This window comes from Propithecus coquereli, unplaced genomic scaffold, assembly GCF_000956105.1.
Source record: "Propithecus coquereli isolate 6110/MARCELLA unplaced genomic scaffold, Pcoq_1.0 Scaffold272, whole genome shotgun sequence".
Classification (NCBI taxonomy): domain Eukaryota; kingdom Metazoa; phylum Chordata; class Mammalia; order Primates; family Indriidae; genus Propithecus; species Propithecus coquereli.
This window is the reverse complement of record NW_012148308.1, coordinates 52,798-68,170: the sequence shown is the minus strand read 5'-3', so window position 1 is coordinate 68,170 and position 15,373 is coordinate 52,798. Positions and strand designations below refer to the sequence as shown.

Below are 15,373 nucleotides of genomic sequence, written 5' to 3'. Positions count from 1 at the left end.
CAGTAAGTATATAATGCAAATATTACAAAATCTAAAATCTGAAATGCTTCTGGTCCCAAATATTTGGATAAGGGATACTCAACCTGTACCTATTCTTTGAAATTTTTTAGAACTTCCTTTCTATTCTGGTATAAAACCAATTTTTGTAAATGGGCCGTGATTGCTTGAGATGAATTTGATTGTGGAATTCAATTACTGTCCGTTAGATCAAATTTGTTACTAATGGTGTTCAAATCTTCTATATCTTGGTTAATGTTTTCAGCCTTGCTATCAATAATTAAGAGAAGCATTTGAAATATCCCATGCTCATGGTGGATGTATCAGTTTCTCCCTATTCTATCAATTTTTTTGAGACAAGGTCTCACTCTGTTGCCCAGGCTAGAGTGCAGTGGCATCATCATAGCTCACAGCAACCTCAAACTCCTGGGCTCAACGATCCTCCTGCCTCAGCCTCCCGAGTAGCTGGGACTACAGGCATGTGCCACCATGCCTGGCTAATTTTGTTTTTGTTTTTGTAGAGATGGGGTCTTGCTATGTTTCTCAGGTTGGTTTCAAACTCCTGGCCCCAAGCAATCCTCCTGCCTCAGCCTCCCAAAGTGTTAGGATTACAGGTGTGAGTCACCATGCCCAGCCCAGCTTTGTTTAGTCGTACTTGCAGTTTTACCAAGCACATTTAATTAACAATATCAACTTCTAACCAATATCTTTATACCTACCCTCCTTAACCCCCCCAAATTAGAACACTGAGGCTCCAGTCCTTCCCCACCTGACTTACATACTGCTGTTGTCCAACATTTCAGATCTGTTCTTAACATCGCAAATGAAATCAATATTTTATACAGATGGTCTTTGAATTAGCTCGACCTACTTACCATTTCATAGGCTCGCCATTCATTCTCACATCTCAGGCTGACTACTGAAATCATTTTCCTTCTTGGAAGTTTCTTTGGGTCATTCTCAGCTTTTATTTACCTGTAAATGCGAAATGTATTTTTTTTTCCTCTTGATTCTTGACAGGTGCTTTTCCTGGACATAATCCTATAATAAGTTGACATTTATTTGCTCTCGTCATTTTAAAGATATTATTCCAGTCTCTTAGCTCCCGTCGCGGTTGTCGCGAAGTCAGCTCACGTCCTGCTGTTCCTTTGTAGATCATCCATCTCCCGTCTCTGACTTTCATCATTCTCTGCCTTTGGCCTTCTGTAGTTTCCAGGAAATGTGTATACGCATGGATTTATTGTTATTTATTATGCTTGCGATGTTTTGTGTGTCCTGGTTCTAATGATCTGGTTTTCATCACTTCTAGAAAATTTGCAGCCATTTTTGTTTTCAAATACTCCCTCTTTTCCTTCCCCTTTTTTTTTTTTCTGGGACTCCAATATACAAGGTCTTCTCATTCTGTTCTTTATATCACTTGATCTCTTTTCACGTTGGCCACCATTTTATCTCTCTTTGCTGCGTTCTTTATATCTAACGTCTGCCTTACTATTAATAATTCTCTGGTCAACTGTTTATTGTTTTTTGAATTTTAGATTTTGAGATAATATTTTTTATTTCTAGAAGTTTCATTTGTTTTTTTCCCCAAATCTCTCTCCCACTCTCTCTCTCTCCATTTTTATTTGTTTTATATGTTCATGTTGCATCTTTAATTTCTTTAAACATTTCATCTATGGCTACTCTATATTCTGTCCCTGAGGGTCCAAATCTGTTGCCTCTTTCTTCCTGCTGACCCCCACCCACGACGGCTCACCTGCTTGTGCTTCGGTAAGTTCCGTACTGAAGCCGGCTGCTCCATCTCACTCTGCGGCTTCCCTCCCGGCTCAGTCCGGGGAAGTGGCCTCCACGCTGAGTTTGCTGCTCCTTTGCCAGTAGCAGAGGGCACCTCAGTCCCCTCGAGGAGTTTTGTCTCAGAGGAGGCTCAATTTCCCATCTTGCCCACCCCGGACTCTCCCAAGTTTCTCTATCACCAAATGGAAAAATCGCTACAGGACTCTGGCCTGGGAACCAGCCAGTCCGGGCTGCTCCCTGACACTCCCGCAGTCGCGACTCCAGCAGCCCTGGGTTCATTCTCCAGATCCCTCTGCCGGAACCTGGGCTCCTGGCCACACTATCCCCTCACTGTCCTTTATTTTTCCTCACAGCACATATCACCACCTGCCATCTCTTATGTCTGTCAAATTGCTTATTGTATGATACACACACACACACACACACACACACACACACACACACATGCTAGAATGTGTTGACTTCATTTATATATCCTCAGCAACTAGTGCAGTGCCTGGATATAGTGAGTGTTTAGCAATTATTACAGATGAATGAATGAATGAGCAAATGAGACACAGCGCCTGTCTCCAAGATGCTCTCAAATCTGGCAGCTGAGACAGACAAAGACAGTCATAATACAGAGAAATAAGTTCCGTCGTGGGGGAAGGAAGGGGATGATGGAACTGAAAGAAGGTCCCACCCCAGATTTGGAGGCTGGGGACCACTTCCCAGTCCAGATTGAGGGGGATGGGGATGTGCAAAGCTGGGGCTTTAAGGATGTTCCACAAATGAAAGGCACAGCCCGAAGATGAGCAAGAAGCCACTCAGGGAACTGAAAGTGGTTCAGTGTGGCAGGATGGAGGAGGATGAGGAAGGGGCTGGGGAGACGGGCTGGAGAGGAGGGCACAGGCCGGACCCCCTGGGCCTTCCAAGCTCCTGTGGAGTTTAGCAATGAAGAAGGGAGGGTGTGGAAGGGTTTCAGCAGGGGAGCACGTGGTCAGGCTGTAGGGCAGAAAACTCTCTCTGGCTGCTACGTGAAGTTGGAACCGAGAGTGGGGAGGCAAGGAGGCCCGTGCAGAGGCTGTGTAGGGGATGGAGGCTAGTTCTGCACCAAGGCTGATAGCAGGGATGGGGGCACCCCAAGGCAGACCCCTTGGGGCTTCCGGTGGTGGCTCTGGCTGGCAGTACAACCAGGGAGAGGACAGGCCTCAAGGTGAGTCAGCTGTAAACGGTGGGGCTCATTCGGCAGGCAGAGGCTGCTCCGTCGGCAGAGGCTGGGTTGATTTGAAGGGTGAAGAGCCCACCGCCTGGACTCCTGAGCCGATGCTCTTTTCAACTAGGGTTGCCAGGGTTAGCAAAAGTAAAAATAGATAAACAAACATATAGGATGCACAGCTAAATTTGAGTTTCGTATAAACCAAGAATAATTTTCTAGTATGTCTCCAAAATTGGGCATCTTATATTTTCTCTGGCAACCGTACTTCCAACAACCCCCCATAAACACACACACACATCCCTTCTGCAATAACAGTAACAAAGGGACACAGAAACCCCCTCATCTGTGGCCCCTCTGACATCTACTTGTCATCCCTTCACCAGGTGCCTCCAGAGTCCTTGGCCCTGGACCGCAGCCCCAGACTGCACCCGCCTCCATCTCCCCCCTAGTGTGGAAGTCTCCAAGAGCTGGCCCATCTGGGCTAGGCCGGGGACTCTGCTGGGAGCGGGAGGAGGGTGGGAGGGGCCCTGTCTCCGTCAGTCCCTCCTCCACGCCCGGGTGAGGCATTTCCAGGAGGTGGTCCCTGCCCAGAGCCTGGACCTCAAGGGGGCTCAGGGCCACAAGCTTGGGGCTGGTTCCTGGAACCACCAGACTCATCCCATGTCACTGTGGCCACATCCTCCCTTGGGCAGCCCTGGGCTTGGTGGGGTCTAAGAGGCCAGGTCCTGGCCTGGGGGACTGCAAGCACTGTGCCACTCTCCCTGGAGCTGCCCAAGAGCTAAAGGTTCCCAGGGTCCCTCAGCACCCCCATTAGCACGGGGACCCACCCAAGGCCCAGGGAGCCTGGTGTAACTCTGGGCTGGGCTAAGCCAGGGGTGCTCAAATGGGCGCTCACATCACCCTGACAGGGGCCGGGGGAGGCTCTGCCTGCAGTCAGCGTGGGAAAGAGGCCGCTCTGGGGAAAGAAACTGAGGCACGGTGGGATGTGTCCAAGGAGGAGCTGGTCCTACAAGGTTGAGCAGACCTGGGCCTGGGGCTTAGACAGGTGGCCTCTGAGACTCAGGTGACACTCTTAGTAATAATAGCAAAAATACTAATGATAACGATAGTAACCATTTATTGAGCACTTACTCTGTGCCAAGCCTCTTTATATGGATTCTTCTATTTCATCTTCAAAATGGGTCTGCTATTGCCTTCATTTTACAGACAGGAAAACTAAGGCACAGAGAGGTTGAGTAACTTGTCCACAGTCACACAGCTAGCAAGTGGCAGAGCTGGCATGTGAACCCAGGCAGTCTGGCTTCGGAGCCTGCACCACTCAGCACCTCGTGAAAAGCTATTTGCATCCAGAAATGTACAGAAGGGCAGGCGATGCCCCTGGGAACACTTTTCCCTGGGGGAATCCTATTCCAGTTCCTTCCCTGCGACATTCAAGGTTATAAAATCTGTCTGATGGCCTGGGGCAGGGCCCTGAGAGTCTTGGGGGCTGTGCCTCTGTGGTGCCAGGCATGCCTGGGGCATGGCCCCCGAGGGTGACAGCACACAGCTGCATTGGGGAGAGAGACAAATGGCCCCAGGGGCTCGCCTTTCCTCTGCCGGTCACTCAGCAGGCACCGTCCTGCAGGTAGGGGCATCTGCAGCTGGTGCTTCGTGTCCCCAGTGACTGCAGCAGTTTTGAAGTCGATGGCCTCTGAGCACATGCCAACAACGCCCCCTGGTGTCCATCATTGGAAAAGCACTGGCTTTATGAGTTGTCTCCCACATGTGGCCTGAGCTTGGGATTTAGGACTCACATCCTCACACCTACAGGGGAAATTCAATCCCACCCAATCATCAAACACCCGGGTCACTGGGGCCCAGCTGGCTCAGCTGGAGGGGAAAGAGGCATTCCCCTCTGGCCCTGAGGAAACCCTGTGGGCTCAGCTGCTGGTCTAAGTGGCCTCTAGGGGTCTAGGAGCACTGCAGGAAGAGCTCTGGAAAGGACGGAACTTCCTGATCTTTGGGTGATGGTGGTATTGGAGTTGGACCCTCTGGGCAGAGCTGGACTTCCCAACCTTTGGGGAGGGTGGGCTTGGACTTGGAGTCATCATAATTTAGGGAGTTAAAGGAAAAGAGGCCTCAGGCATGGGCTAGTAAGGTCTCAGACACTGGGTGGGTCTCTATGACCTGGGCTGGGGGCCCCAAGCAGGGATGCTACCTGGCCCTCCCCAGGAGGAAGGTGGCCGGGCCAAGCAGGTGCTTCTGGGGCAGGCTGGTTGAGATCCCGCCCCCTACAGGCAGGTGGAGGTCGTGGGATTCTCATCCCACCCTGACGCTCTCCCTGCTGGTGTCATTCAATCTTTACAAAGCCCCTGGGTGAGGCAGGACCAAGCATTTGCCCCCATGTCACATATATGGAAATTGAGGGTCTGTGAGAAATGACAGGCCCAAGGACATACAGTGAGACTCAGAGCCAGGCCTTGAAATGTGGCCTCCCAGGCCAGTGCTCTGCCCACAGGCCTGGCCAGCTGGGCCCAGGCACCAGGACAAAGTTTGCCACCCCCAGGTGGGCTTGGCCCTGCCGCAGAGCAGAATGTCAGGGGGCGGCAGAGCGATGCCCCGCACTCGGTGCCTGGGGAGGCCACGGAGGTAGAAAAGGCTCCCTGGGGGACACAGTGGCCTCGGGGGTCCAGAAGCAGGCCTGCCACCTTCCCTGGTGGGAGCCAGGGCCTTGGTCTGCAGGCAGCCAGGGAGGCTGGGGCTCCAGGCCAGGAGGCCCTGACTATGGCATCGCTTGGGAGGAGCTGAAGGCCTCCATCTCTGCCTGGGCCTCCGCCTCCGAGCGGTACCTCTGGGAGCAGAACCACAGGAAGAGGAAGAAACCTGCAAGCAGAAGGCGGGTCGGTGGGAGCATCGTGGGGCAGCTCGGGGCCTCCCCAGAACCCGAGACTCCTCGGCCGCAGTGAGCTGGGCCTCCCTGGGGCCCGCGAGTAACTCCCAGACTCTCTTGCCGTCGTCGTGGGCCGGAGAGCGGAGCTTAGGAGCTGGAGGCCCGGCCGCTGGTCCGCAGGGTGCCTTTGCGCACATTAGAAGGCAGCGCCCTTCCCTGGGTGGGTGCAGCCCCTCCCAGTGGGCTAGCGGAGCCGTGGGCTGGCTTTCAGCCCCCACTCACCCTCCACCTTTGGCAGCGAATGTCCCACCAGCCGTCCACCGCCTGCCCCGGGCCTTCCTCCAGGCCACCAGCACCTACCGTAGAGCGAGTTGAAGGTGGTGAAGAGGATCAGCTGGGGCAGCAGGAAGACGCCAAAGGACAAGAAGGCCAAGGCCCAGGTGGTGCCCAGCAGCACGGTGAGGCCCAGCACGGTGACGGTGTCCCGGCAGGCCCGTGCGCCCCGCACCTCCGCCCGCGCCCGCAGCCTGCGCAGGGCCCGCAGCGCCCAGGCCAGCACCACCAGGTTGAAGAGGGACGTGAGGCCGCCGTATCCCATGACCAGGACACGGTGCACCAGGGGGCTCCGCACCCAGCATCTGCAGGGGGAGGGGGGTGGAGAGCCAGGCTCGCTGTGGCTCCGAGGCCAGCCAGGGAGACCAGAGTCACTCGGGCCTCTGGACTGCCTCCGACCTGGCCCGGTGTCCCGGCTCAGACCCCGCTGTTCTCGCCTGACTGCACATGCGGTAAAGCCCCTCGCCCAGCTTTCTGGCCAGGCCACCACAATAGGACACACCTGCCACCTAGATCCCCTTTCTGAAGCCCCGCCTTTCCAGCCACCGCGGTTTCTCTCAGCCTCCATGCTTTTATCCACCTGAAAACTCTTCTCTCTCCTTCCACGGCCAGCCCAGCACCAGCTTGTGCGACCTTCCATCGGATCCTTGGCCTGGGCCCCTTTCCTGGAAACATCCCCTTGCACCCCACCACAGGGCTGTCTCCTTGTCGCCATCTTTGTGCAACGGGACACCCCTCCCCAGGAGACTCTCCCCATCTGGACTGGGCAAACACACTCTTCCCTGAGTTCAGAGCCAGACAGGCCTGACAGTGGCCCAGCCCCGGTCCTTCAGACCTTTGCCTCGCCAGGACACCTTCAAGACAGGTGCCGCCTGTTACCCAGTTGGACACGGTGTCACATGCTTTGCCTGGATGCGCCCGTGTAATCTCCATGACGACCCCATAGGCAGGTGCATAATCATCCCCATCCTACAGATGAGGAAACTGAGGCTCTGGCCCAGGAACACACGCTAGTAAGAGGCAAAGGTGGGAGCTGAAGCCCGGTTGTCTGAGCTCGGAGCCTGTGCCCCAACCGTCACAGTCACCTGCTCAGGTTCCCCTCGTGACCTCCTGCCCCTGCAGCCACAAGGGTCCTCGAACATTATTTCTGGGGTTCACCCAAGTTGAGTATGGTTGTGGGTCATTCATTTTCACTGCTAGATAATATCCTAGCAGTGGCGGCTCTACCACAATTTATTAACCCAGTGTCCTACCTATGGACATTTACATGATTTTCAGGGTTTTTTTTTTATTGTTGTTTGTGTTTAGGAATGCATATATATGCAGTAAGCAATTTTTTAAATGTAGAATAAAAGTCACAAGATCCAGGGTAATCGTCCCCTGAGGGGAGAGGGAAGAGTGAGAAAGACTCAGGGAGAGGCCAGCCCTGAGGGCGGAGTTCTCTAACGTCCCTGCGTCCCTGTCACCGTGCTTCCTGTCTTGCAGATGCGTCACCTAAGCTCTTTGGTCCACGTCACATTATTATACAACAAAATGCGTCTCCAGAGAGTCCTAAGTCACACCTGCTCCGAGACACCGACCCGACCCTCACAGTGAGGGGTTAACTCCACCTCCGCACCCCGTTCTGCTGGGTGGGGCCCGGGCTGGGGGACGGCTCCGGAGCCAGCCTGCCTGACACCAGACCCCTCTGCCACCGGCCAGCTGGGCTCCTTGGGTAGGATTCATAATCTGTCTTTGCCTCCGTTGCCCTGACTGTGGAATGGGGCTGACTCTAGGACCGACCCCGCGTTACGGGGGTCAAGCAGGCTGTACCCAAAGCCTGCCAGAGTCGGGCCCTGGGTGACAGTGAACTTGCGTCAGCCCAGGAAGGAAAAAGCCTCCATGGCCAACTGCTGGTGATGGGCCCGTGGAGGTATCTCAGTCTATGTTTGGCTGTTAGAAATGTTGCATAATATTGATAATAAAAAGCTTAATGTCCTATGGCACAGGGAGACGCAGCAGAGTCTGGCCTGGGCCCCCAGGCCAGAGCCTGGGTGGGCAAGGTGGTCTGCAGGGGAACAGGGTCAAGTGTAGGCCATGCAAGCTTTTTCCTTCCTGGGCTGACGCAAGTTCATTATCGCCGAGGGCCGACTCTGTGGCAGAGCCGGGGCTTGGTCTCAGGCAGGCTGGCTCCAGAGCCTGTCCCCCAGCCCAGGCCTGGGAGCTAGAGGACAGGGGATGGCTGGGTGGCCACGTGTTGCCAGGAGGTGGGAGGCCCAGCTGCCCCAGCCTTGGAAGCTGGTGAGCGGGTGCGGGTGTCCTGGAGCTAGCCGGCCCAGAACACGAGCCTGCCCCTGCAGGGGACCTCCGGGGTCCAGCAGAAGGGACGCGGCGAAGCCCCCTGCAAACCTCCGCCGTCTCAGCCTCAGCTCTCTTTTTGCCCCACAGCCAGTGCCCTGCTTACAGGACGCCCGGTTCCAGCCCCAGGCTCGTGCGCCCCTTCTGCCAGAGCCGCGGAGCCCACCGCGGCCCAAGGGCACTCACATGGACACGTTCTGGAAGGCCGTGCCGTTTTCCTGGCTGCTGGAGATGGTGTAGGGTCCGTACACCGAGCTCTTGACAGCGAGGGGAAGCAGCACCAGGAGGGCCGGGAGCCCTGAAGAGGGGACAAAGGCTTAGGAGGCCCTGAGAGGGGCTGGCCCTCGGTCCCTGGGGCCACCAAGCAGAACTCCACTGGGCCAGGGAGGCGGGGAGGAGGCTGCGCCCCCAGCCCCCGTCACGTGGCCCAGCTTCAGAGCAATCTGCCTGGCGGGCTTGGAGGAGGCCCTTCTCCAAGGGGACGTTAGTGACGCTCTAGGACGGAATGGTGGCGGTGGGGGGCTAAAGGCAGAGGGTTGGGGAACTGGTGAGGGACTAGAAATAAGAAAGAAAGGGGCTAGGAGGTGCAGAGGTGGCGACCAGAAAGGTGACGTAGAAAGTGGCGGTGGGCGTTGACAGGCTGATGGCTGGTGGTCGTGGGGTGGTCCCAGTGAGGAGGCGGAGAAGGAAGAGAGGACAGGAGGGGACAGGGCCCTGCCCGGCTGGAGGAAGAAGGGAGCGCCGCCGCGCGTACCCCAGCCCAGAGCGCAGAGCTTGAGCACGTAGCGGCGGATGTAGATGTTGTAGACGCGCCCAAGGAGCAGGTAGAGGTTGAAGCCTTCGATGGCCATCCAGGAGAGGCAGCTGAGCAGCGCGTAGTGCAGGGTGGCGGCCAGCGCCACGCACGCCGCCCCGGGCACGGTGGGCAGGGCCAGCGCGGGGCTCAGGAGGAAGGCAACGTTCAGGAGCAGCACGGACGTGTGCAGGTTCATGTGGATGCGCGCCGTGGGGTCGCTCTGCTTCCTGTGGACGCAAGCGTGGCCCTCCGTGGCCTGGGGACGCCACCCAGGCAGCGCTACCCGCTGGGCTCATGGATTCACGATGACGGGGAAACTGAGGTTGAGCGGGCGGGGATCCCACAGGCTGTTCTGCCTCCCAGGCCCGGCCCCCTGACAAAGCCCAGCCTCTCGGGGACAAGTGGGGAAGAAGCAGGGGTGCCGAACCGCAGGGGGATGGGCAGGCGGGCCGTGGCAGGGGCATACCTGGCGTGGAAGTGCAGCAGGACCGTGAGCAGCGAGGCCACGATGGAGACGCTGCAGCCCACGAGGGAGATGTACGTGAGAGGCGCCAGCAACTCTGCAGGGACCGGGGCCGGGGAGAGTTGCTGCGGGAGGAAGCGGGGCTGGAGCCCAGAAGCACGGCAACACCCTCCTAGGCTGAGTCGCAGGGACCTCCGGGGTCCTCAGCTCCAAGTCCCCTCCGCCACAAGCCCAGCCACGGTCCTGACTGGAACAAGGCCATGGCAGACAGGGCGACTTTTGCCACCCCTAGCTCCCACCTCCCCTTCCTCTATGCGAACCTCACCTCCCCCACTCCCTATGCACCCCGCAGCAGATGGGAGGACCACAGATTCTCCCACTGTGTGCAGACAGGTGCACCAGGCCTGGCCTATCAGAGCCCTCCCTTCTCCTGCCCATAGTTATTGATGTAGGGTGAGCACGTGGTTAGCAGAATCGGGCAAGAGAAGCTCTCATTCCACTGGCCTGAAAGCTAGTAGGGCATAAGCCTGGAACTGCTGGCAGCCATATTATTATCCCATAAGGAGACCCCATCTGAGGGCTAAGCCAGCACAGAGCAAGCACAGTTGAGGGACAGACATAGATGCTATCTTAGTGATATTGAGCCCCTGGATCAAACCATGCCTGAAGCCCAATCCAGCCTTTTCAGAAACATGAGGCCATAAGGTTTTTTCTTGTTTTGTTTTTGTTGTTTTTTTCGGGGGGGTGGTGGTGTTGCTTAAGCTCATTTGAGTTGGATTTTGTGGCCCTTGCCTCAGCTTTTGCCTTGCTCCTCTTCTACAGACATGGGGTCCTCCGCAGGTCTGAACTCCCTCACCCCGGCTGGATGCGTGCATACCATGAGAACCGCGAAGTAGGTGAGGTGGTTGCAGTGGCAGAGCACCTGGGAAGGTGAGGGCTGCTCTGTACGACAGCCCTCAGAGCTCCAGGCCCCCCAGTGGCGCTTGCTGGCTCCCTCCTTCCAGAAGACACAGGTCACTGTGTAGCCTTCCTGAGGGGAGATGCTGGGGTCAGCCAAAGGGGTGCAAATCGGGGTCTGGGAGTCCTGGGTGCCAAATGTGACTCAACTGCACAGTTGTCAACACTTTACCAGGCCCTGGCTGGGCTTTGGCATCAGGGAGTCCTAGATTCCAGCCCCACCTCCAACATGGACTCTCAGAGTGACCTGGGCAAGTTGCCAAGCTGCTTTGAGCCTCAGTTTATTCATCTGTAAAATGGGATCATTTATACCCAAGGTACAAGAATGGTGGGAAAAGTAAAGGCAACATGGACTCTTGAGTGCTCAGTTCTGGCCTTTTATACAGTAGGTGCTCCATAACCAGCTGTCCTCACCCCTCCTCCCCGTGGGGGACGACGATGGCCCAGGCCCTTGACCAGTGGGGAGAGAGAAACTCACCCACAGACAACCCTGATGCCAAACCATGTGAGCGGAGAGGTGGGGAAACGACACAGACGGTGCCACAGAAAACCACGGAGGAAGGGGCAGGGGTGTCGCAAGGAGTGAAGGGGAGATGGGGGCGCGGAGGCCTGAGAGGGCGTGTTGATTTCAACAGACGTGCTGCAAGGGCATTCCAGGTGGAGGGAACAGCAATGGCGAGAGCCCAGAGTGGTGAAAGGAAAGGATGATGGTGAAGTTCAGAGTCCCGATGAGGCTGAAGGGAAGACAGCCAGAGAGCAGAGGCTCTGGGCTTTGCAGGAATGCCAGGGACAGGGAGCAGCGGCACTGGGGTATGTGCCCCCAAAAGCCCCCTCCCTCGTTCTGCCATCAGTATCTGCACTTCTCTTTGGAATACACTGCTCCACCCCAGTCCCTGGGCCATGTGACCCAGGACTGGCCAACCCACACATGCCATCCCCCTGGGTACAGGGATGGACGCATGACCCTCTGAACCTTTAGGACCCTGGGACCCTGAGTTACAGATGTAGGGAGCAGCCTGCTTGGAAAATGGGACAGAAGTCAGGCACTCCAGCACCCATCCTGCCACAGAATAGAAAGCCAAGGCAGGCGACCATTGCTGAGAGAGGGAGAGAGACTGAGCCATGATGGCAGCGCATCCACTCCTGGATCCAGCCATGCCTGAAGCTGGCCCACTCTTGGACATTTCATGTGAGCTAATAAATTCCGTTTGTGCTTCAGCTGGCTTGAGCTGGTCTTTGAACACTTGCAACTGAAAGAATCCTGACTACTGCAGTGAGTCAAAGCTTTTTCTCTCTTATTTCTATGGTAGGAATTTTCAAAGTGTGATAAATTTAAAACCATTTGTTTCCAAGACAGTTCCATAGTGGCGAGAGCCCAGAGTGGTGAAAGGAAAGGATGATGGTGAAGTTCAGAGTCCCGATGAGGCTGAAGGGAAGACAGCCAGAGAGCAGAGGCTCTGGGCTTTGCAGGAATGCCAGGGACAGGGGGCAGTGGCACTGGGGTATGTGCCCCCAAAAGCCCCCTCCCTCGTTCTGGCATCAGTGTCTGCACTTCCCTTTGGAACACACTGCTCCACCCCAGTCCCTGGGTTTGCATTTTCCATAGGTTTGCATTTGGTCAAAGCAATATTCAGCAGGAGAGCCGCAGAGGGGCAAGGGTGGGTGGAAAGGGGGACACGCCCAACAGTACCAGGCTTTGGTTGTGCCAGAAGCTGATGTTGACCGGATCTGTCAGGTTGTTCACATGTCCGTGGCTCAGCCGGGCCCCCAGGACGTAGTTATTGAGCAGAGAGGAGTTGTTGTCATCCTGGAAGGGCAGCAGGAGAGGGGCTGAGTGGAGGGGACACGGGGAGACCCTGCATGAGGTCCGAGTCCCTCCTCCCTGGACAAGAACAGGCAGCATGACTTCCACGCATGTAGCGTGGGCCGGCCACCCGGCCTCTGCCTACCCAACCCGGCTCCATCGCCCATTGGCTTAATGTGTCCCAGCCTCGTGCCCTCCGCCTCCCCGCTATCTTCACTCACTGTCAGAGCCAAGGTTGACAGGCGCCTTCTCCAGCAGCCCTCCTGGACTGCCACTGGGAACGCCCGGACCACACCCTGACTTGTGCATTTCTCTGTCTCTATTGCCAGGATCAACCTTGCACTAACACTAAATCTCTAAGGTCCTTGTCTAAGCATCGAGAGAGGGAATTCTCTAAGGGCAGGGACCTTGTGCCTTCTTGTCTGTGTCCCGCCTAGGGACGAGCACATAGTAGGTTTGTTAGATCGCATTTCCAGATTGCAATTGTGCCTTCCTACCATTCTGCTAAAGCTGGTAGGGAAACTGAGGCCAGAGAGGCACAATGGCTGGCTCGGACTATGCAGTGGGCTAGTCCCATGTGGTGCTGGTCCCTACCCAGAGGCCAGGCAGTGGCATGGACGATGCCTGCAGTGCCCCTGAGAAGGGGCCAGGGACCACCCTCCTTGGCCCGCCGTCGCGCTGACCTTGAAAAAGGAGTCTGTGAAGAAGTAGACACAGATGAGCCGCAGCTCCCTGGGGCCGGTCCTGCAGGCGTCCCGGGTCAGCTCAGCGGGGAACTGCATGGCGTGGTGGTCCCGGGCCTGCCCAGGGCCACGGACAGGCTGAGCCTGGTGTCCAGGGTCTGCGGACGTGACCCCTACGCCTTCGCTGCCCCCCACTCCCCACGCAACCTTCCCACCCTTACCCTGCTAGGTGGTTCCTTCCTCCAAGCCTCCAGCTGCAGAACCCTCTCCTCCCAGGCGGCCCCTCCTCCCAAACTTCCCAGCCCCCAGGCCTTCCCTCCAGGCTTGAATGTGGGGTATTCACCCCACTCTGCTGGGGCCCCTGAGGATGGAGCCATCTCAGCGCCGGGCACCAGCCCCAGCCAGGCAGCCTCCGGGATTGCACCAGGGTCCTAAAAAGAGCCCAGATTCCCTGGTCTCGCCCACCGCTGCCTCCCCCAGGAAGCTCCTCCAGCCAAAGCAGGAAGAAGACACTGTCCTTGAAGGGCCACGAAGCGCCTCCCTTTCTGCTATTCACACAAGGGCAACTCACAGCCAGTTGGGACACAGCCTAGGTTGGGGGGTATGGGGAGGGGGCAGCAGAGCCTGAGGAAAGGCCAGACCTCAAACCCCTGGAGGGCTTCTAGGATGGAAGCAGCTGGCCCCTGAACCCTGACCCCCACCCGCTCCGCCCCTAACCTGGGGAACCGGCTTCAGAGCGGCGCTGCTCAGCGACAGACCCGCAAAGTCACAGCCCAGCTTGAAGGCCAGAGACTGGATGGTGCTGGTCTGCAAGGTCAGGTTGTAGCCCCCGAGGCTGACGTTCAGCAGCCTCTGCTCCAGGATGTGCACTTGCCTGAGGGCGGGAGGAAAGATGGCCAGGTAGGGCAGAGCCAGGGCAGGGGGCTCTAGACAGCCTGGGGGAGCAGGGCCTCCCCATCCCACACTCGTCACTCCCAGCTCCAGACCTTTGCACACACAGTGTCCCTGGCACACTCTCACCTCCCCATCCCACCCCCACCATCCCCTTCTTCCAGTTAACTCTTGTTTAGGGCCCAGTTTGTTGTCACCTCCTCCAGGAAGCTTTCCATGACTGCTCCCCCCAACTGAGTGAAGAGTATCTGTGTTTCCCAGTTGCAGTTCTTAGCCCTGACCAGTCATCAGCACTGGCCTCTCACCCAGAGTTGCTTGGTCCTTGGGTCACAGACCCTGGAGAGCCCAGCCAGAGTCTCAGAGCCCTTCCCAGGAAAATGCACAGAGACCCACGATCCTGCACCTAGTTTCATGGCATCCATGACTAGGGGTCCCCACCCTAGATAATACACTCCATGAGGGCAGTGACATGTTTATCCTGCGTCCCGAGAGCCTTGTGTCGGGTATGCAGTAGGTACTCAATAAACATGTGCGGAAAAATGAACAGTTAAGAGTCTACACTGGACCAACCCTGGACCGCTGACTCAGGGTGCAGGCTTGGGGTGGGAGGCACAGCTGACCCCAAGCAGGAGAGGAAGTCACCCGACTCACTGAGCAAGAGAGGGGGTGGTGCTGCGGCCCCTGGGGGGCCCCTCCATCTTCTCCATCCAGCGCAGAAGTTCTTGCGACGCCTCTGTGAGAGCAAGAGTCACACCTCCCCTCCAGCTGTCCCCTGGCCCCCGGCCTCTGAGACTTCTAGTTCACCAGCAGTTCCTGCCACCCCCAGGAAGCCGAAGTGTCCCCTTCCAATCTCCCTTGTTTTGAAGCCTCCGCCTTTCGCATCGCAGCCGTGGCGGGGGCCAGGGTGCCCCCAGGGCAGCGGAGCCCTCTTACCTGCTGTCACGTTCTGAAAAGTCTGAAGGCACAGGCAGAAGAAAAGCACCCCCCAGCGATCCATGCCCTGTGCCCGGGTCTCCTCCGAGGACTGGCTCCTGCCCTGCAAAAGGTGCATGCCGTCATCCTAGCGGCAAAAGAGCCACCTCTAACTTCTAGGCACCTGGCAGGTCCCAAGGGCAGGACAGGCAGCCTTATTTGATCCTCACTACTCCTGCCCTTCACAGAGGAGGAAACTGAGGCTCGGAGGGCAAAGGGTCTTGCTTTGCTTGAAGCTGCCTGAAGCCAGGTCTCCGTGACTCCGGAATCCTCCACCATGAA

The 15,373-nt window shown here is 56.9% G+C and overlaps 1 protein-coding gene across 1 annotated transcript; it reads right to left on the bottom strand.

Moving 5' to 3' along the window:
- Positions 1–5,398: 5,398 nt before the first annotated feature.
- On the bottom strand, positions 5,399–15,116 carry ADGRG5 (adhesion G protein-coupled receptor G5). The gene is made up of 11 exons (XM_012647849.1): positions 15,053–15,116; positions 14,771–14,852; positions 13,946–14,102; positions 13,229–13,372; positions 12,432–12,548; positions 10,662–10,814; positions 9,788–9,909; positions 9,280–9,548; positions 8,712–8,823; positions 6,216–6,493; positions 5,399–5,848 (listed from the first exon to the last, which is right to left on the bottom strand). Exons 1-11 carry the CDS (start codon positions 15,114–15,116, stop codon positions 5,748–5,750), a joined length of 1,599 nt encoding a protein of 532 aa, XP_012503303.1. The 3' UTR covers positions 5,399–5,747.
- Positions 15,117–15,373: the final 257 nt, after the last annotated feature.

Excerpts from the sequence above, each read along its gene's own strand:
- ADGRG5 (XM_012647849.1), bottom strand. The coding sequence starts at position 15,116 with ATGGATCGCTGGGGGGTGCTTTTCTTCTGCCTGTGCCTTCAGACTTTT. Across the intron at positions 13,373-13,945 it reads CTCTGAAGCCGGTTCCCCAG|GCTCAGCCTGTCCGTGGCCC; the intron begins GTTAGGGGCGGA and ends CCTGGACACCAG. Across the intron at positions 9,549-9,787 it reads CTGCTGCACTTCCACGCCAG|GAAGCAGAGCGACCCCACGG; the intron begins GTATGCCCCTGC and ends TTGCGTCCACAG.